We start from the raw sequence: 19,506 nt of genomic DNA on the forward strand, positions 1-19,506 counted from the left end.
GAAGTTGGGCAGAGGCATTATGGGTATATGTGAGGTCACCAAACTCAATGTACCAATAACAATTATAAAGGGACGGCGATGAGGGATAATGGGGGGACGTCAGTCAAGGGTTGTCTGTGCCCTGGGTCAAGGTCTAATAAAAAGAGTAAAAACACTGTGTGTGTGTGTCTAAATTGTAGAATGTGAACGCCCCTCAGATTTTACAGAAAAAGCAGCGACTTCATTGTCCTTAAAGGCAGACACAGACCTGCAGCTGCTATAGAAGTTCAGTAAAAGTTGGACTCCATCTGAACACGGGCCTGCAGGACTGTCAGCTGAGCGTAAAATCCCGCCTCATTCGTTCATCAGTCACAAGCATTGCGAAGAAATGAAATACGACATGGAGAAAAGTCTCGTGACGATGCTCACAAAGCACAGTATCAGAAGTCGTTTATCAATTGTCCGATACACACTCTGAACAATCTTATGATTGTATAATAAATACAGTTCTGCTAATAATAGTGCACAAGTCCACACGTACACTGATTACTCTGCTTCTCAGTCTGTAATATTTCAGTAATGAAGCAGTATCTCCTGGCACTGTAAAAACATGTGTCATGAAAATGGCAAACTGAAGCTGCTGTTGTGCCATACCATGCACACATAGCTCCCACCACTAGAGGTCAGTCACATCTTTTTAAAAAAAATCAATCTTTTAATAGGAATGTTAATTAGAGGAGATACACATAAACATACCAGCAGTGGGAAGGGGGTAATTCAATCCACTTTTGAGGATGAAAACTGCCTGTGGATGTAAATAAACAGAGGATGAATGTGGAATAAACACAAAAAAGCTTTTATAGGATCATGATCGTAGTAAAACATATAGTGGGAGTGAAGCACTTGACTTGTTTTAGTGTGTGTGTGTGTGTGTGTGTGTGTGTACTCTACTGGTTCCTTGGATAAAAAAAATCAATCATCAGAGTGATTATTAATAACGCATCGACAGATCAGGTCACATGCCAGGTTCTGGCCTTAAAGGACCTTGACTAGAGGAGAAAAGACTTCACATGGTGCTTAAACTAACAGGTGCAATTACCTGCTAATCCACTAATCTAATATCTATTTATTGCTTAATGTCTAAAATAGTGACAAATGCCCATTACATGTTACCGGAACCAAAAGTTGTTCAAAATTGCTTATTTTTGTCTGAGAATTACCCAAAAGAGATCAACACACCGAAATGATCACTCTGAGAAGCTGTAATCAACAAAATAAAGGGATTTTTACTTCATTTAATGACTTAAATGATCTCTTTAGAATGACAGAATTTCCAGTTTCAGCATTAAATTATGCAAATAAATTAACACAGCAGTTTTACCAACACACGCAAACAAACAAACTGCATGTGGTATTACAATGAAAAAGCATTTTGTAATCATCACTGTGTAAAATATATATATTTGTCTGACAATTTCAAAAATATATTCTAAGCGACAGCTGACAGAATGAGTATTTTTGAAGAATGTGATATTTAGGACCGGTCTAGAAAAAAACAACTTATTACAAGTCAGGAAACATTTTAACGGCTAAATTTACTGCTTTGACAGAGAAATCAGAGTCACACCTGAAAAGACGACCCATATCTTCAATTTCTCACATAACGTTTCTCCACAGCGGAGACGTGAGCTCCACTTGGTGGCGTTTCCACTCAAAGGCAGTTTTGCAGACTCAGTCACAGGAACCATCCTTCCATCCATCTTTCCACCTCTCGTCCACACGGGAGCAGTCGAACTCAGGCTTTCCCAGCCGGACGTTGATGTCATTATGGATGTGACAGAACCACTGAGAGAGAGCATGGCGGCTACTTGTGTCCGGCTGATTGGTTTTCAATCTGTGGGGAGGAATGAAAATGTGGAAACGTGACAGCTCTTTGCTTTCTTGCGCTAAAGCCAAAGATGAAATGACAGGAGTAAGGTATGCAAAGTCCCTGCTAAGATCCTTTTTACACAAAGCTGCTCCAAGCGCTGATATGTGCCTACATATCAAATGTAAAGCAGCACTGTGGTCTGACCTGCCCCGGAGGTCTTCTGCACACTCATCACAGGGGAAGAACTTGGAGAAAAGGTTGATGAACTGCCCCATCTCCTGCTGCTGGGTAGAAGATGGCTGATCGGGGTAATACGCTGCCATAGTGTGCAGGAAGGACCAGGTGTTGCGCCCCAACTCTCCCCTGTCCAGTGGACACTGTGGGTCTTGTTGCAGTTCTGTATCTGCAGCCTGAGTCTCCTGGAGAATCATACAGAGGCGTATTCATACATATGTAGAGCCACGCACAGCAGAGTCAATCAGCTTATTTTTGATTAGTGGTTGTTCGGTGGATACATATCCAGGCAGGTTCTTCACCACAGCCAGACAAGACTTGTATCAAATAATTATGAAGATCTTATGAAAGGTTTTTTTTCTGTAGTGGCTCCTAAGACTCTCTGGCAACACAGGATGAAACCTAATTTAACAACCCTGGGACAGTACGCTCTGGTTAAGCTCTTGGGAGAATAAAACTCAAACACAAAGCATATCAGTTCATAAACCATCTTCTAGTCAAATCAAACTTTACGACTCTAAAAGTCATGACCCCACAGATCCTCCATAAAAACCTTCCGACCCGCCTTGATCTCGTGTTACCTGTGCAGCAGCTGTCGCCTGCTTCTTCTGGACCTTCATCCATGATTTAAAGTCCGTACAAGCCCTGCAGGGCTTCTTTTTAACATCCCCGGTCTGCTCCTTCTCTTTACCGTGGCTGTCCTCCGCTGGTCGGCCGGCCACTGCAAACGGAAAACCTTCGAAGCCGGACGGGTTGGAGGCGTGTGATCCTCCCGGTGCTGTGGGCGCAGCCATGTTCACTATTATCTAATAACTGTGACTGAGCTCTATCGATACACTTCAGGAAAGCCCGGCTGTTGAAACGCAGCCACCTCTGGCTGGACACATTATCGATTAAAAAAAAAAACTCTACCGCGCGGACAATGTCATGGTTACGCCGCACATTTCCCGGTCGATTTGAGCGATAAGGATACCTGCGACACAATTTGCCTTACAGTGTCTTGTTTCACCCGGACCTTTAATGGGCACGGACCCTGTTCCGGTTTGTGATGTCAGTGAAGTGTGCATGCCTCGGAGTGTAGCATCTGTCAAAGTGTAAATTTCTATAATTTTACAACATTTTAAACTGTTATCATTATATGTGTTTTATGCGGATACTAATTTAAACATGTGTGTTGAAAAGCCATTGTTTTTCATGCGGTTTATCAACTCTTAAGTGACACTGGTTAGCTGGTTAGCCGGGTGGCTAACAAAGCTAACTATGGAGTGACACGTTTCTGTTCTTATTTTCTCTCACTGACAGTGTAGCTGTAGCTCAGCTGAACTGCCACAATGGGGATCTTGGAGAAAATCGCGGAAATAGAGAGAGAAATCTCTCGGACACAGAAAAACAAAGGTAGGAGATGGGCTGTCTCGGGGCTAACTGTTAGCAACACCATGAACGAACTTGTAGCCAGCTGTATGTGTGTGTCAGTGTGTCTGTCAGTGTTGTGTTACTCATTAATCTTCCAGTAATTCAAGCGCTATAATTGACACCGTATGCTCGATTACAGTTGCAACTACAGTTACAGGAACAATCCGCATGCATTTTAAATCCGGTAGTAATATCATATATGTTACATTGAATTAAACCAAACTCCAGTGTTACTGTTTAATAGCAGAGTAAGAGTTTTTATTATTATATTTATTGTTTGTTTGTTTTTCTATAATTCCTCCAGCCACTGAGTATCATCTGGGTTTGCTCAAAGCCAAGCTAGCCAAGTACAGAGCTCAGCTCCTGGAGCCCTCCAAGTCAGCGGGGGCCAAAGGCGAGGGCTTCGATGTCATGAAATCAGGAGATGCTCGTGTTGCTCTTATTGGTTTCCCGTCTGTGGGTAAGGTACGTCACCATGACACGTGCAATGGGCTGTGTTTTTTTGGTATGGACCTGAGATGTCAGGTATCTCACATGCAAAGAAATGACTGAACTGAACTATTCAACATGTGCTGCTCTAATTTAATCATCTGTTGTGTCCTGCAGTCCACCTTCCTTAGTTTGATGACATCAACCGCCAGTGAAGCTGCTTCCTATGAGTTCACTACCCTCACCTGCATACCTGGCGTCATAGAGGTACACACACATTCACACCATTGCATGTCTGGACACTTGCAGTTTTAAACATTGTGTAACAGTGTGCTATTTACGTTATTATTTGTTGCTCTTCAGTACAAAGGGGCCAACATCCAGTTGCTAGATCTGCCAGGAATCATTGAGGGTGCTGCTCAAGGTAAGCTTCGACCACATGTTTCTGTTTTGTTTGCTTAAACTAAACAGACATTGGAGATCTGTAATATTTTATTATTGTGATGTTATGCCAGAGTCATAAATGATCAATGACACACTGCTAAGTAACTTTTAAATACAAATTGCAATACACCTCAGTGGCTGTGGTTATGTATACATGTACAATTGTTGATGTTTTATAGGTAAGGGTAGAGGTCGGCAGGTCATTGCTGTTGCCAGGACAGCGGACGTCGTCATCATGATGTTGGATGCCACCAAAGGAGATGTTCAGAGGTGTGTGATGCACTGTTTGTGTAGAGGGGCTTTGAAGGGCATAGGAGTATTTTCATCAACAAATTCTTGCCTTTAACTTCTTTTTTATGTTTCTAGAGAACTTCTAGAAAAAGAGTTGGAGTCAGTGGGCATCAGACTCAACAGGACAAAACCAAATATTTATTTCAAGGTACATTTTCCTGTTAGTTGTTGTAGTTGTTTAGAACAGACCGTAAATATCAACTGCCAGTTTCAAAGAGATTTGTCTGTTAAATACCACAAGGACATTACATATGAATTACATGGTAATCTGGCCAGGAGCTGTGAAGGTACCCCGCTCTGGTTGTGTTGGATGGGCAGACCTTCTGATGTAGCAACACTGGCATTAACGGGCCTTACAGCTAGCAGGGGAAAATCCTTAGTGTGACTTGCAAACGTCCATTCCAGCTTGTCATCTCCACAAAGGAATACTTGAATTGTTGTTCTGACCTTGGTTAAAACTTGTGACTTGTCTCTCTTTGCAGCCCAAGAAAGGTGGCGGCCTCTCCTACAACTCCACAGTCCCTCTCACTCACTGCTCAGAGAAGCTCGTTCAGCTCATCCTTCACGAATACAGTATCCTTCACCCTGCTGGCATCAGAAGACACAGCATATTTCCGACTTTTCGGTCCCCTTTTCATTTTTATGGACTTCTTAAGAAGTCACAGTAGTATTTGATTGGTTTCTTTAACTCCCTCTCCTCAGAAATCTTTAACGCAGAAGTCCTCTTCAGGGAGGACAGCACACCAGACGAGTTCATCGATGTCATCGTTGGGAACAGAGTTTACATGCCTTGCCTATATGTATGTCAGTACTCATTATGTGGGTTGTCTCAAAGCTTCGTACCTCTAAAATCTTAACTGTTTGGAAGCTTCAGTCCAAGTCCAATGATGTTTTTCTGAATATTTTCAACCCATAGAAAAATACTAATTTGTGAAGGGAAAACAGAAAAATTACTATATTTGGTGCTACAAGTTTTTGGCAAATCTGTTCAACTTTGCCTGTTTTTCTTTTTTTTTTAGCTTGTGTACATTTTTGTGGAGTCTCTTTGTTTCCCTCATATTCTTTGTGGTATTTTCAGGTGTACAATAAGGTGGATCAAATCTCCATCGAGGAGGTGGACCGCCTGGCTCGCAGACCTAACAGTGTTGTCATCAGGTCAGATGTGTGTCTTTGTGTGCGTGTCTGTCTGTGAGTGAATTACAGCAGTCCTGGTTGGAAGCCTTTTACTCTTTTCATTTGTATGTGGGAGGTAGATTAACATCTTCCTGCTTTTTCTGCCCATATGTATATTTCAGTTGTGGCATGAAGCTGAATCTGGATTACCTTCTAGAGACGTTGTGGGAGTACCTGGCTCTGATTTGCATTTACACTAAGAAAAGAGGAGGTACGTATACATTTCCCCCTCATTCACTCATTGTGACTCTCACATGCACATGAATTCGTACAGTGACATGAAGGATTGGAGAGCTTTAACTTTATGCTGTTTGGAAATCGAGTCATCTTTTACTCGCTTAGCTACTTACAGTACCGGAAATTTTGACCAAGGGTGCCCAAACATCTGCCTGCTACTCTATCTACTGATGTTTTTTCATTAATTTCCTCCTTTTCTATCAGAGCGCCCAGACTTTAATGATGCCATCATCATGAGAAGAGGAGCAAGTGTAGAACATGTGGTGAGTAAAACACACCAAGGTCAAGGTTCACTTGTACATAATTTGTAACACTACAATAAGCAGACCTGCTGTATCCTCACTGTGGCTGACATGCGTGCAACTATGCTCATTTTGTTTTCTGCCTGCAGTGCCATCGAATCCACAGAACCTTAGCCAGCCAGTTCAAATACGCCCTGGTGTGGGTAAGTTCAAGTTTTCAGAGGCAGTGACCCTCAGAAACTTATTGTGCTCTTGTGCCATAAAATGTTTAAATCTCTCAAGTTGAACTGAGTAGAATAAACAATGACAGTTTGTGGATGTCATGTAGGCATACAGTCATTGCTACGAAATCTAACAGCAGGTGGACAGAACTGGAATGCAAGGCTGTTCATGTATGAAGGAACATTATAACAGGCCTCCGGTTCGTTGCATCCACAATGATACACTAGAGGTATTATGGTCATATTTCTCACAAAATGACCAGCTGCGCCTCCAGTCTGAGAGCAGTTCCTCTTTAGTGTGTGGTGAGGATGTCAGAAAGAGGTTTCAAAGGTGTCCCAATACAACATCCGCACAAGTATGTTGAAAGTTCAGCTAATTAGGACATTGCCAGAATTCTCTGCTCAGTTTTGTGTGTGTGTGCCAGTTATAGTAGATGATAAGTCGAGCCGTGCTTTGAGTATGTGGTTCCAGAGGGGAATAAAGGGGAATAATTCATTTTCACTAAGTAACACAATAACAAAATCTGATTATTATTGTCATTGGTTTCATACACTTTCTGTAAAACAACACCTCAAGTCAAACTTCCTATCAGGTGGGGGTGCATGAGACAAAATCTTTGACGTGTTGCGCACTGGACAAGTTAAACAATGAGCTATACTTATGTGGTAACATGTGTATTAACATCAAAAGATGCTTGAGTATGGTTGTTTTAATCCTACGGCAGATAGTTCAACAGGAATGTGCTGTACACACTCACAGCTGGGAGAACGTGACAGACAGGTTGATGGTGGCGTGAAGGCTCCAGCAACAGAAAAGGAGCAAATCTGAACATAATTACAAAATCTATGCTTGATATCACAGAACGTTTGGAATCATTACTACAGTAAACACAGCTGCAGCTCTCAAACTTTGGATTAGATGTTTGACATACGAGGTGCTGACAGTCGTGCTCACTGTGCTCAATTGACTTCCTACATTAAAATTACTGTTTGAGCTCCAGCTGTGTTTACTGTGCCATGGCTGCTCACTGCTTTGAAATCTCATCGCTGGTCACTGATCAGTATCTTACTCTGAAATCTAGTTCACTGTGTCCCTACTTCTAAAAAAAAAAAACACAAACAACGATGAAGGGTCTGAAGTGTATTGTCTGTTGATCCTCCAGGGAACCAGTACCAAGTACAGCCCTCAGAGGGTCGGCCTGACACACATCATGGAGCACGAGGACGTCATCCAGATAGTTAAGAAGTAAAACTTCCGATTGGACGGAGAGACTGAGCGGGAGGAGGCACGCCTTTGTCAGAGGAGTTATAGCGAAAGGAAATTTCCTGTACAGTAGATATACAGAAATGAAAAATAGCCGCCATTCTTATTTTGTATATGAAAATCAACAAAACACAGTGAGAGAGACAGGCCAGATTTGAGTTTGTGGACAGGAGGTGGTGATTTTACCTTTTGATTAAGATACAGAAGCTACATTGATTGAGGGAGAAAATGGGGTAAAAAGAATAAAGTCCATGAAAAGTTCAATGAATAATTGTGTTTCTTTTATTGCACAATCAGTTTCACCTTTATGTATTATTGGTATTTGTAACAGCACCTCACCTCGGGAAGTTCCTATTGATGCAGCTGAGAGAAACACGCAGACACACACACATACACATCATGCTGTGGATTGCAGATAATACGTTTTTCACATGAAGCATATTGCTGCTGCTGCAGAATAACGATGCAACTCAAGAGTTGGAATTCACTTCATCTGCGGGCATGACCTCAGTGTTTATACAGTCCATTATGTTCACAGATTTATTGTAAAATATTAAATACTTAAACTCTTATTTTCATAAAGAATTACGTACTCGGGTGCTACAGGGCGACAGGGAAGCAATCACCATTTACACCGCCTAAGTTTGTAATAGGGCCCAGCCATTTATTCCTTCTTGTCTGGATGTCCTTCATTAGTATAACATCACCTTCCTTAAGGTTTGCTCTCTTATGTCACCATTTCTGCTGCATCTGGAGTGCACTCAGGATTTCCTTACGCCATCTTGCCCAGAATGTCTCTGCCAGGAACTGCACTCTCTTCCACTGGTGCTTGAAGAGTTCTTTGTTGGTCCACTAAACTAGTCATTAAGACTGTAAATGTGTGGTCTAGTGACAGTACAGAAGAGATAAGAGAGAGGTTTTCTGTGTGGATCTAATCATACCTTAGATACCTTACTGTTGAAAAACCAAACCCAAATAATAAACACTTTATCACAAAAGGACTTAAGGAATGTATTCATAGTAAGAAATGGCCTCCAGATCAGGAGACACTGCAGAACTAAAGGCTGATCAGCAGAGAGAACGAGCAGAACAAGATTTGTTTCAATCTGATACAAAGAAATGCTGAGTTTCAGTTTGAGAGTGAAGTCCAGGTTCCCTTTATGTTAGTTGAATGGTCATAAACATTGATCTGTCCCTCTGTAGGTTAAATGTATTAATGGGCAGCTCCCATCACTTGTTTGCTTGAGAGCATGTGAAGTGAGATGTGTTGTTGCTGCTGTTTTATACCCAAAGATGTTTGTGCTCTGAGCAGTGTGCCTTTACAGTTTTGTAAGTTTTAACAGTATGAATGACTTTGTACAGAAGCCCTGAAGGGACATGTTTTTTGTTTTTTTTTTACAAGCCACTTTCTCGATATAACGAGATGTTGTCTCGTTATAATAAGATATTTTCTTGTTATTTCGGAAAACAGTTTGTTTTCCTGAGATATTATCTCGAGAAAACGAACTTTGTTTTTTGTTTTGTTGTTTTAAACTTTGTTGAATGAACGTCAGAAGAAGAAGTGGCGGGTGGATGATGTGACAGCAGGTGCCGTGTGGTGTTCAGCGCGGACAAATGCGCAAGTGATGTTTATCAGGTGGGCTAGGCCAGGTCCTGCTGAGCGGTGGTGTGATGATGATGTAGAAAGGACTCCGCTGATACAAGCTTGAGTTGAAGAGAACTTTAATAACAAGCAGTATCAGATCAGATGCCGGCCATCTGAGAGAGCTTCAGGGTCAGATCAGAAAAACTCTGCCGTTATCATAAAGACAATACAATATATAGCATAATGGTTTGTCCTACTCCACCCATTACCTAACTCACAAGTAAGGCCATGTTCTGTACATTGTCTTACTGAGGAATGTATTCCTCCACTCTCACCCATATATGTCCACCTCTGTTGGGGATTCACATCTGAACAGTCCCCTAAGATTACATTTCCACACTAGGACTCCCTCTTGCTGGCCTGTCCTGTGTCATCTCATATACCACGACTGAGAGTGGCTTGCAGTTTAAACATCAGTTTACCTCTTATCATGCTTAATCTAACATATGTGTGATATTTGGTTCATCTGATCATATACCTCACAAGGTAAGATGATTATTACACGAACACATCACCCAAAATTCATCAGTAATCATAACTAGATTATTATACTGTTGCTCTGGTGCTTTTTGGTACGTGCAGACGAACTGTGTGGCTAAGTTGTGCAGGGCTGTCGGTCCACCCTCAAAACGGTGAAGGAATAGATGGCGGAGATGTGTCTCGACTCTGTCACGTAGCCTCATTTTAACCAGTGGCAGTTTTAGGCACAGATTTAGCACAGCTTTATCATGTGTATGTTGATACGGGCTAATTGGATTAATCAGTACACTGAAACCATATTTTTTCGAGCTATTGGTGCCTAAGGGAGGCGGAGAGTCACTGACTCGGCGCTGTCCGGTGCTGAACTGCAAACAGAGATGAAGAGACCCTAGAGGGTGGGCCGAAAGCCCTGCATCATTTAAGGTTGGCATGCTACCTGAATTAATATGAACTGAACACACAACAAAGAATCACATGCACCAAGCACTTCATCAAAAAAGGGGGAGCAGCTGGCTGCACGTCTGAATATCGATAGATGAACCAGCACCAGAGGTGTTCCCATATGCACAGGCGATCAAGTCTTAAAAGAATCTAGAGGTGCCATCTTTGTAGTGCTTTATTCTCTTCACATGTGGGTACATGGAGATGAGGGTTGGATCTATAAAATATAATACGTGAAAAAAACAAAAACTATTCACTGACTAACAAATGTGATGCAGGCCACTTCAGACCTGTGGGAAACAGTGGACTGTCTCATGAGATTTCACAGTCAAAACATCAGTGAACTTCTTCTCGCAGGTCTTGTGCAGGTGCGGCTTTTCCCCAGCGTGGACTCTTCTCATGTGCGTTCTCAGTGCTGGCAGGTCAACGTATCTTCTCCAGCACGTCTTGCAAACGAACGGCTTTTCGCCAGAGTGCACCCTCCTCATGTGGACTGTCAAGTTCCCGTTTTGTCTGAAAGCTCTCCCACAGGTCTTGCACAGGTACGGCCTCTCCCCTGTGTGCGTTCTCATGTGGCCTTTCAACACGCTGTCATGTCTGAAGTCTTTCCCGCATGTTTTGCACGAATATGGCTTCTCACCTGTGTGGAGTCTCCGGTGTCTCTGCAGCGTCTGCTTCTGATTAAAGTCTTTTCCACAGGTGTCACATCTGAAAGTCCGTTTACCTGTGCGAGCATTGTGGTCAGTATGTGACATGTCAGGGTAGTGTACTTTGTCACTGTGACTTTCACTTTGGCTTTTCTCTGCAACTCCAGCTGACTGTGAGTCTCCATCCTCGTCTCCTTTCTGATCTTGGTTCTGAGCAACATGACCGTTGTTACAGAGGAGCTGGTGGTCACTTCTCGGTTCTGGTTCAAGGTGGTCGCTTTCCTCATAAGTAGGAGTCCACATAAAGGTGTCCGTCTCCTGCTTCAGTACAAGCTGCTCTCCCTCCTGGCTGGTGCAGAGTTCCTCCTGTTCCTCTTTAATCCGTGGAGGCTTTAGGTCCAGACTGGAGTTCCTCTGCTGGTCACAAAGCTGCTGCTCAGGGAGAACCTCCTTCTCCTCCTCCTCCTCCTCCTCTTCCTTCTCCTCCTCACTGACACGTTGCTGTGGGAGCTCTGGAGGGACAAATAGAAGGAACAATACACTACTGTGATGATAGAGAAAACAACACAGACGTGCGAGCAAATACATCCCTACTACTCTACTTAACAATTGGTATTATATTTAAATCACATTCCTGTGTTTTACGCTATTTTACACACCTGTCCTGTGTATCTTTATTTCGGGTTTCCACACGACGTCCAGCAGTTTGCGCTGACGACGGATCTCCTCCTCGTACTCAACGATAGTTTCTTTAAAAACTCTGAATATTTCTTCAGCAGCAGCTGTTAGTCGCTCGCTGACAAACTCTCTCAAATACTCAACTGAGGACATTGTTGCTTAATTACAAATTCAATTATTAGCTGCGCTTCAAAGACAATATCGTCTTCCAGCTAACTCAATCCACTGTCCTCTGCGACCGGCGATAGCGCTTGTGTTGTTTACTTCCGCTTGGCGTCACGCTGTTAAGTTCCGGCAGTGGAAGCGCGGGAGCTTTTCGTTCCGCTTTTAAGTGACGGCATTTTATTAAAAACCTGTGTGTTTAAAATCAGTAGCAGGGATTAAAATCTACCTCGCTTCGGTTCACAAGGAAATTTGCTACGAGATGCATTCAGAATATCAGCTAAATAAAAAATAATCACGCAGAATGACTCCTATCAGTGTTACATAAGATTAATATTTGACTTTAAGTCCTGATGCAATAACTTGTAAGATTTGTATGTATCAGCTAGTCGATGTGGAGGTCAGTTTTACCTACTTAATATGCCTTTGGATAGTTTAAAAAAGCATTTTGTTTTATAAAATCATTGCTTTTAGACTATCTTAACCTGCAAAGCTATTGTAACTGTAGCTGCCATATAAATGCTCTGATCTGTATGCTTCCAACTGCAGCTGACACCTCTGTGCTGCAGTGATACAGCTTTTCACTTGTGTGAGTTCTCACGTGGACCAGCACACCACTACTACATGTGAAACCTTCCCCGCATTTTGCAAAACTGTGACTTCTCACCTCTTGGATTTCTTTTATGTTCACTTACGGAGATGCAGCTACTGAACTGTGTCCCACATGTTTTGCATATACAGGCTATTGGCCTGTATGTGATCTTATAAGCTTTGCCAAATCAGACGTCTGAAAGTATCTTTCCCTGCAGGTGTTGCTTCTCTGTGTTTTTGCAGTCTGGTCTCTTCTCATGTGGACTGTCAAGTCAACATTAAGTGAGAAAGCTCTCCTGTGTTTTTGCAGAGTCAACAGCTTTTCAGCTGTCTGGGATGTAACAGAATCTCCCACATGGCTTTAAAATTTTTGACATCTGAATTGGATGAATATGGCTTCTCACCTGTGTGGATTCTCGGGTATCTCTGCGATGACGACAGTTACACAATGAGGTACTTGCTGTGCCTCTTGAAAAACACTGAGATCTCCGCTGTTAAAAAACTCCTTTTCTTACCTCCACAAGTACTTTGAAGTAAGTTGCAAAATATATTCAAAGTAAGAGATGCTAAATGAATCATTATGCAGAATGGCTTCTGTCAGCGCTACAGCAAACACAACTACAGAAACAGAGTCCGTAGCAATATGAAACATTTTTTTTCAAGCACCTTGGCAACAAACAACACATTTCCAAATGGAGTTTTGTGATCAATCAGCACCATCTGCAGCACAAGACAGAAGAAGACATGACTGAGTTTATTCATCACATAGAAGCAGAGCGTTATGATTAGACAACTATTTGTTTGCTCTTGCTTCTTGTTAAAGCTACATTAGTGCTTTGATGCAACAGACAACACAACCTCTGCTCCCCTGTAGACATTAAACACCAGCAGACCCAAAGCTTTCACTGAGCACATCTGCTGTGGGATATTTGTCTGATTTGTGCAACTTGTCCCACTTCCATGAAATATAACAATCTAAACAAAACTCTTAAGAATTCACTGTTGTTGCCGTCCACACACAATGCTTGTTGCCTGCAGGGCTCTTGACGAAGACATCAGCCTCTCTGCTGTCAGCTCTCGTAGTTCGTGATCTTCTTGAGCCTCTTTGTCAAAGGCTGGATTTACGACACACTCTGTGCAGAGACGGACGCAGTGATAAAATGACTGTGATGGATGAGGATGTTATGACAGTGTTAGAGTCCAACACTGTGACCACAAATGCAAGAAATGGTGCCAAATAGTTAACATTTGGTGCAGGGAGACGCACAGAAACATAGTTAATATGGAGGTATTTTATCATCACAATCAAAAAAAGTTTCCTTTTCTTCAGATGACAAGAGCATTTTCCCACCACCTCTAATCAAGACTCTTCTTTTAACTGTACAGTTTGTTTCAATCAATCAAACACTGCTTATTGTTTTTTTAATGCAAAATCATTATGCGAAGTAACAAAAAACACATCTGACAGTTAAAATTCGTACAAAAGAGAACCAAGTTTTGAGTAAAATGCTTTTTCTGTGTTTTCATAAATAGAATAAAGGTTTCACAAACCTTTAGCCTCTCTGGGATAATCTAGTCCAGATTTGACCAGTCTTAATTGTAGTGGTTTATGAAAGGGACCTGGTCCAGTGTGATGTGAAACAAGCAGTGAAATCACACTTTTTTTGCTTTTTCCCAAATAAAATAAAGGTTTCACCTAAAATGTAAAACATGCTGTCACATCAGTATGAGGTGCAAAAAAAGAGGATTGATTGTTCAGCAAATAAGGTGTAAGTTTTGAATCAGATGCTAACTTCTTAGCACTAGCATTCCCAGCTGCAACATTACAATGAAGAACACATTAATGCATCAATGATTATAATAAAATAATAGATATGAGCCTGAAATAAGCCATTCTGCCTAATGAGTACTTTTTGATGCTTAAAGTGTCTTTTGATGCTAATATGGTTGTACTTTTACTTCAGTAAATTTTGAATGCAGGACGTTCGCTTGTCACAGAGTGAACTGTGGAACTGCTGATTTATGTACACGTCTCTCATGTAAACAGCCTTTTACTTTAATCATCAATCATCTTCCTGCACAGCAAAGGACACAAATCCAGACAAAACACTTTGCTGAGTGGAGGGAAGTTTAACTATATGTGTACATGTGCTGCTTGGCCTCGCTGTAAGTCAGTGTTGTTTTGTGACAGGTGTCCCTCCGATGAGCATCCTGCACACCTGTACAGCAGGGGAGGGTCAGTCACCTCTGACCCCTCCACCCTGCCGCCCAGCTGTTTGAGTCACTGTCTCCAACGCTCCAAGGCAGGCTGACCAGAAAGTATGGACTCCCAGCCAATGCTCCCCATTCACTCGCACACACAAGCACAATGGCTCCATTAAATATTCACAAGCATCTCTTCGGTCTGGGAGAGGGGGACTGAGTGGGAGGCTTCACGAGAGAGAGAGAGAGAGAGAGCGAGAGAGAGGGGCTCTGAGTTGACACTGCTGGCCTTAAAGATGCCTTAAAGATGTCTCGCCAGAGTGAATCGTGGATGGAGAGATTCTGCTTTGGAATAACCTGAAGAGGAGAGGAATGATGGAGGGATAACACTGTGGAGAAAAAGAAAAAAACAAAGGTACGCTCGGTCAGCTGGGTGTGTATTGTGTGGAGCGGGCATGACACTTGATGCTGCTTGGCTCCATATGGCATGACTAAGTATGTGTGTGTGTGGGTGTGTGTGTGTGTATGTGTGTATGGCACCGGTACACATAAGCAAGAACTGGGTGTTTTAATTAATCCTTTCCATAAGGCTTCTTCATGTAGTTTGGTGCCTTCAGCGGGATGTTTAAAGCTGTATTTCTCACAGTGAGTTCAGCCTTAATGAGTTAGAAAAAACAGTTTGTCTCTCACTTTGCTCCTTATAAACAGACTCATTGTCACCTGGGAGTGTAATCAATAGTAACCCAACCAAATGGTTTTATATGTGACGTAGAGCTGATCATTTGATTGATTGATTAGTTAGAAAAATTGGTAATTCAGAAAAATAATTATATTTTGATACATGTTATCTATCTGTCAAATATGAAGTTTTCCTACTTTTCTCTGTTTTATATCACAGTAAACTGAAAATCTTTGGGTTTGGGACTGTTCATTGGACAAAAGAAAGCATTTGAAAATGTGACCTCTGGGAACTGGGGTGGACATTTTTCACTCATTTCTGAAAACGTTCTGGTCGAACAAGTGATTGATTAATCAACATTGGGTAGATTAATGATAAAGGTAATCATGAGGCTACTTGCAGCCCTGATGTGACAGCATCAGAAACTGAGCTTCTGTGAATCTTTTTCACATTGCGCTGTCTTACTTTACTGAAAGCTAAGAGCTGCTCATCATTTGTGATGCTAAATGTCACATCATGTGCATGTTGTACAGAACATACACGACACAACAAAAAAAAGACTTCACAACCACGAATTCCATTAATTTATCTATTTCTCTCTCTTACTGCATACCATGTTGGCTGTGTTAGACTTGATGGATGATAAACTGAGGTCACATGACATTAAGAGCCAGCAACGCCTTCATGACTCTTAACTGCAGCACACTCGATTGAAACCTGAGAGCTCCCGTCCTCTCCTTTGAACGGCAATAATTACATGTCATCCTTCATGTTGCTGCTGTGGTGTGTGCAGCCTTTTCCTTTCTCCTTTTTGTGTGTCACGAGTGAATTTTTTTGTAGAGTTCACGAGGGACAGTTCCTGTTGATTGCTTTAAAACCAGATTTTGACCAGAGGATAGCGGTAAATAGACGGTCACAGTTCCTGCGTGTGTGCTGTGATTTCATCCATTCTCACGTCGAGGTTTTACAGAATGCAGCAGCAGTTCACATGTGATGGAATATTTTTACACACAACTTATCCCAGCTGCTGTACTGTGTTACAGTCTCACTGAAACCAGAAACTTGCCTGAAAAGTCCAGGAAAAGTAGATTTACTGTTGGATCCCAGTATTACATGCACTCATTGTATTCAACATTTTTTGGTTGAGCCAATACATAAAAGTCTGCACTTTCTGGCTGATAGAAAAGATTTCAGCCACACACAAAAATACAATCCTGATTGCTTTGTCTCTTCTGCCCCCTTCTGCTTCGGCCCGCTTATTACATGACGCTGATGACCTGAGCTGAGAATCAGCCTCAGTATGTGGCCTGAATAGTGAAAACTATAGAGTCACTTTTTAAATCTGAATTTCAAGAGATGCAGTTACACCAAAACTGGTCAATCATGAAACGAGTGAAGAATTCAGTTAATTTGACTGCAGCCAGTTTTAACGTAATTTAAGTCTAACTATGAGCCAAAATCTTTCCTTAACATACCAAATTCATGGTACATTAAGGAAATAATATTCCTGGAACATTGGCTCAAATGAAGTGACCAAATTAAATATCACCAAGCGAGCTCAAATGTTATTTTGGTGCAAGGTGAAGGGAGGATTTCAGCAGCACTTGGTGGAGATAGTGTTTGTTTTGGGTTCTCTTGTCCATAAAAAACATGACTGATGAGACAAAGAGCAGATTTAAGCCAACGTATGTGCAGAAAACCCTTGTTTATTCAGCGTTTTGCTGCTTCATAATGAATGTTTTCCTCTCTGCACACCAACTTGTGAGCACATTCACTGTCACAAAGACCTGTATGGAGTGCACGGTATATTCTATAAGCAAACAGGGATAAATAGGCTTGTTTTTGCGTGTGTGGACTGAGCATATGGACTACATGTGCCTTTATGTTAAGTTAATCTCTTCAACAAATGCTTGTTTCTGTATGTCTTGTGCACTGATGTTTATCGAGGGGTTAAATTAGCCCATTGATGCACATAAAGAAGCAGGGCTGTGCAGAGGAGCACTAATCCAGCACGTACTTGTTCATCACTCATTCCCAAACAAACCAATTTTGTGCTTTTAAACAGACACCCTCCTTCATTTTATATACTGTATTTTATATATTACCTTTATTTAAACAGGCAAGGTCACGCAGGAGCACATGCAGGCAGCCCAAAGAATTAGGATCTAAGATCGCTAAGTATGAGCACGGAGGATGATGGGAGGCGATCAGAGCTTGTTGGACAATTAGCAAAGCAACATGAAATTAAGATTTTTTCCTCATCAGAACTTCTTCAATCTCTTTTACTGCAAATATTTCACATCCAAAATAAAACTCACATTTGTAGGCCACTGAAACTGCAGCGGTTACTAGAGTAACATTTAACAAAGCTTCATCTGCAAGCTGTGTGAGATGGCTTTTGCGGCGTGTGTGCATGTGTGTGTGCATTTCACAACCTATTGTACTGAAGGGGTTTCTGAGCAAATCACTCTCAAGGCTTTGACACTGGGACGCCGGTGTGGGAGGATGATAGCGTAGTGTGTGTGTGCATATGCGTGTGTGTTTGTGTGTGTAATCCTGCCATTAAGGCACAATGGACCTGCACAGCTGTTTGTTTGGGGGCCAAGGTAGCGCTACGCACAGACACGCAGCACATGTACAAGTGCAGCACGTTTGTTAAGAAACCCAATCGCTGCACCGCTGATGCATGTATGGATGCAAAGAGTAGTCGGACACCTGGATGTGGTCTCTCTCTTCTCACCATTGTACATTTGTCCTGCAGATGTACAGGTAATCACTGAAGCCTCACTGGTGCCACAGAGGGTGTGTTTACCATTTAAGGCCCATTGTGTGTCCAGATGAGCTGCGTAATTGCATAAAAGATGTGTGTGTGTGTGTGTGTGTGTGTGTGTGTGTGTGTTCATGCATAGGGCTATAAAACATCAGCAGGGGGTCCAGGGGAGGACCAGGAGTCAGCGAGTTAGATTTTTTCCAGAAAGCGAATGTCTTCATCAGACATGATGGTGGATATTTGTGGACATTAAAAGCTCTAATTATCAACATCTGTCACTTAAAAACAGAGACAAGGTAAGCTGCACCAAATCTCAACACTTCGAGAGGATGTGCAGTTCAGCGTTTTTCAGCTTTGCTCGGTCTTCTCCTGTTTGATCTGCTTGTTGTAGCTCAGGTTTATACAAACCAGTGACGTTCAAGCAGCACAGCGGTCCTCTGGGAGAACTGGGAGTTAGCCTATTCTCCACTATATATAAATACTTCGTTGCAAATGTAATTTTCTTTCAAACTGATGAAGTAAATCTTGACATTCATTTACAGATTGAATTCTTCTTTGGATGAATCTGCATGAAGTCAGTTAAAGTCTGTCAGGTGGCTCCATGCGGGAATTCTGCTTTTGTCAGTGTGTTTTGGTGTTTAAAATCTATTAATTGGTATTAATTTTATCATTGAGATTGGTCGTAGTTTGGGTCACAAACCCAGATGAATGATGCATCTTGTTGCTGCTGTTGACAAAGACATCACTACTGCTTGCAATATTAAATATGACATCGTCTTTGCGCAGAAGTCTGTAGTTGATTCTGGAGAGTTCTACAGTGATTTAGTATTCAGCGCGTCCATAAATTATAAAACAGAATGAAACCTCAGAGGCCTAAATAACCTGACTTTTAGTCCCTTGTATGAGCTTCAGACACACTGATCCTACATTTCCCATAATGCAACTATAACGTCTTTCTGTCTTTTGTTCTTTGGTGAGCTGTCACATCACCTCACAGGTGCATCTTGTTACTGTGGGATTCCTGCATTACAGCATCGGCTAATTACCTTAAATTACAAGTCGTTTGTCATTGTATTGATGTAGAAATTGACGGATCTGCACTTATTTTGCATTAACACATGTACTTTTTTAATAGTTTAAATTCACCTGTGACAAATACATTAAGGTCAGAGCTTACTTTCATCTTATTCTCATCCAGGCGTCTTATTTCCAGGTCTATTAATAGCAGTCTCTCCAGCCGAGTGTTCGTGTTTGATCCTGTGCTGCTGGCCTGCGGTGTGTTAGCGGCCGCCGCCGTCTCTCCATTGTCAGGCGGCACAGTAGTGTGGCAGCGAAGGTTAGACCTGAATGGGTCTTAAAGGCTTACAGGAAACCTGAGTCCGGCCTCCTCATCCTCCGGTCTCACCTTCTCTGT

At 42.0% G+C, this 19,506-nt stretch overlaps 3 protein-coding genes across 3 annotated transcripts; 1 reads left to right on the forward strand and 2 right to left on the reverse strand.

The window, feature by feature from the left end:
• Nucleotides 1-1,245: 1,245 nt before the first annotated feature.
• Nucleotides 1,246-3,073, reverse strand: gfer (growth factor, augmenter of liver regeneration (ERV1 homolog, S. cerevisiae)). The gene is made up of 3 exons (XM_041956574.1): nucleotides 2,665-3,073; nucleotides 2,054-2,268; nucleotides 1,246-1,873 (listed from the first exon to the last, which is right to left on the reverse strand). The coding sequence occupies exons 1-3, from the start codon at nucleotides 2,875-2,877 to the stop codon at nucleotides 1,711-1,713; spliced, it is 591 nt and encodes a 196-aa protein (XP_041812508.1). The 5' UTR covers nucleotides 2,878-3,073; the 3' UTR covers nucleotides 1,246-1,710.
• On the forward strand, nucleotides 3,067-8,045 carry drg2 (developmentally regulated GTP binding protein 2). The gene is made up of 14 exons (XM_041956573.1): nucleotides 3,067-3,177; nucleotides 3,386-3,478; nucleotides 3,801-3,961; nucleotides 4,103-4,192; nucleotides 4,289-4,349; nucleotides 4,549-4,639; nucleotides 4,736-4,808; nucleotides 5,143-5,233; nucleotides 5,363-5,460; nucleotides 5,739-5,815; nucleotides 5,956-6,044; nucleotides 6,275-6,333; nucleotides 6,462-6,515; nucleotides 7,697-8,045. Exons 2-14 carry the CDS (start codon nucleotides 3,415-3,417, stop codon nucleotides 7,781-7,783), a joined length of 1,095 nt encoding a protein of 364 aa, XP_041812507.1. The 5' UTR covers nucleotides 3,067-3,177; nucleotides 3,386-3,414; the 3' UTR covers nucleotides 7,784-8,045.
• A 1,470-nt stretch (nucleotides 8,046-9,515) lies between these two features.
• LOC121621319 (zinc finger protein 420-like) lies at nucleotides 9,516-11,925 on the reverse strand. The gene is made up of 2 exons (XM_041957742.1): nucleotides 11,670-11,925; nucleotides 9,516-11,522 (listed from the first exon to the last, which is right to left on the reverse strand). The coding sequence occupies exons 1-2, from the start codon at nucleotides 11,839-11,841 to the stop codon at nucleotides 10,648-10,650; spliced, it is 1,047 nt and encodes a 348-aa protein (XP_041813676.1). The 5' UTR covers nucleotides 11,842-11,925; the 3' UTR covers nucleotides 9,516-10,647.
• Nucleotides 11,926-19,506: the final 7,581 nt, after the last annotated feature.

The sequence above is a fragment of the Chelmon rostratus genome, chromosome 17 (genome assembly GCF_017976325.1).
Source record: "Chelmon rostratus isolate fCheRos1 chromosome 17, fCheRos1.pri, whole genome shotgun sequence".
Lineage (NCBI taxonomy): Eukaryota > Metazoa > Chordata > Actinopteri > Chaetodontiformes > Chaetodontidae > Chelmon > Chelmon rostratus.

What these genes read in the sequence shown, in the direction of transcription:
- gfer (XM_041956574.1), bottom strand. Translation starts at nt 2,877, where the DNA reads ATGGCTGCGCCCACAGCACCGGGAGGATCACACGCCTCCAACCCGTCC. An exon ending in AGGCGACAGCTGCTGCACAG is followed by an intron (nt 2,269 to 2,664) that starts GTAACACGAGAT and finishes ATGATTCTCCAG; the next exon opens with GAGACTCAGGCTGCAGATAC. An exon ending in GCAGAAGACCTCCGGGGCAG is followed by an intron (nt 1,874 to 2,053) that starts GTCAGACCACAG and finishes TCCTCCCCACAG; the next exon opens with ATTGAAAACCAATCAGCCGG.
- drg2 (XM_041956573.1), top strand. Translation starts at nt 3,415, where the DNA reads ATGGGGATCTTGGAGAAAATCGCGGAAATAGAGAGAGAAATCTCTCGG. An exon ending in CCTAACAGTGTTGTCATCAG is followed by an intron (nt 5,816 to 5,955) that starts GTCAGATGTGTG and finishes TGTATATTTCAG; the next exon opens with TTGTGGCATGAAGCTGAATC. An exon ending in GAGCAAGTGTAGAACATGTG is followed by an intron (nt 6,334 to 6,461) that starts GTGAGTAAAACA and finishes TTCTGCCTGCAG; the next exon opens with TGCCATCGAATCCACAGAAC.
- LOC121621319 (XM_041957742.1), bottom strand. Translation starts at nt 11,841, where the DNA reads ATGTCCTCAGTTGAGTATTTGAGAGAGTTTGTCAGCGAGCGACTAACA. An exon ending in AATAAAGATACACAGGACAG is followed by an intron (nt 11,523 to 11,669) that starts GTGTGTAAAATA and finishes TTGTCCCTCCAG; the next exon opens with AGCTCCCACAGCAACGTGTC.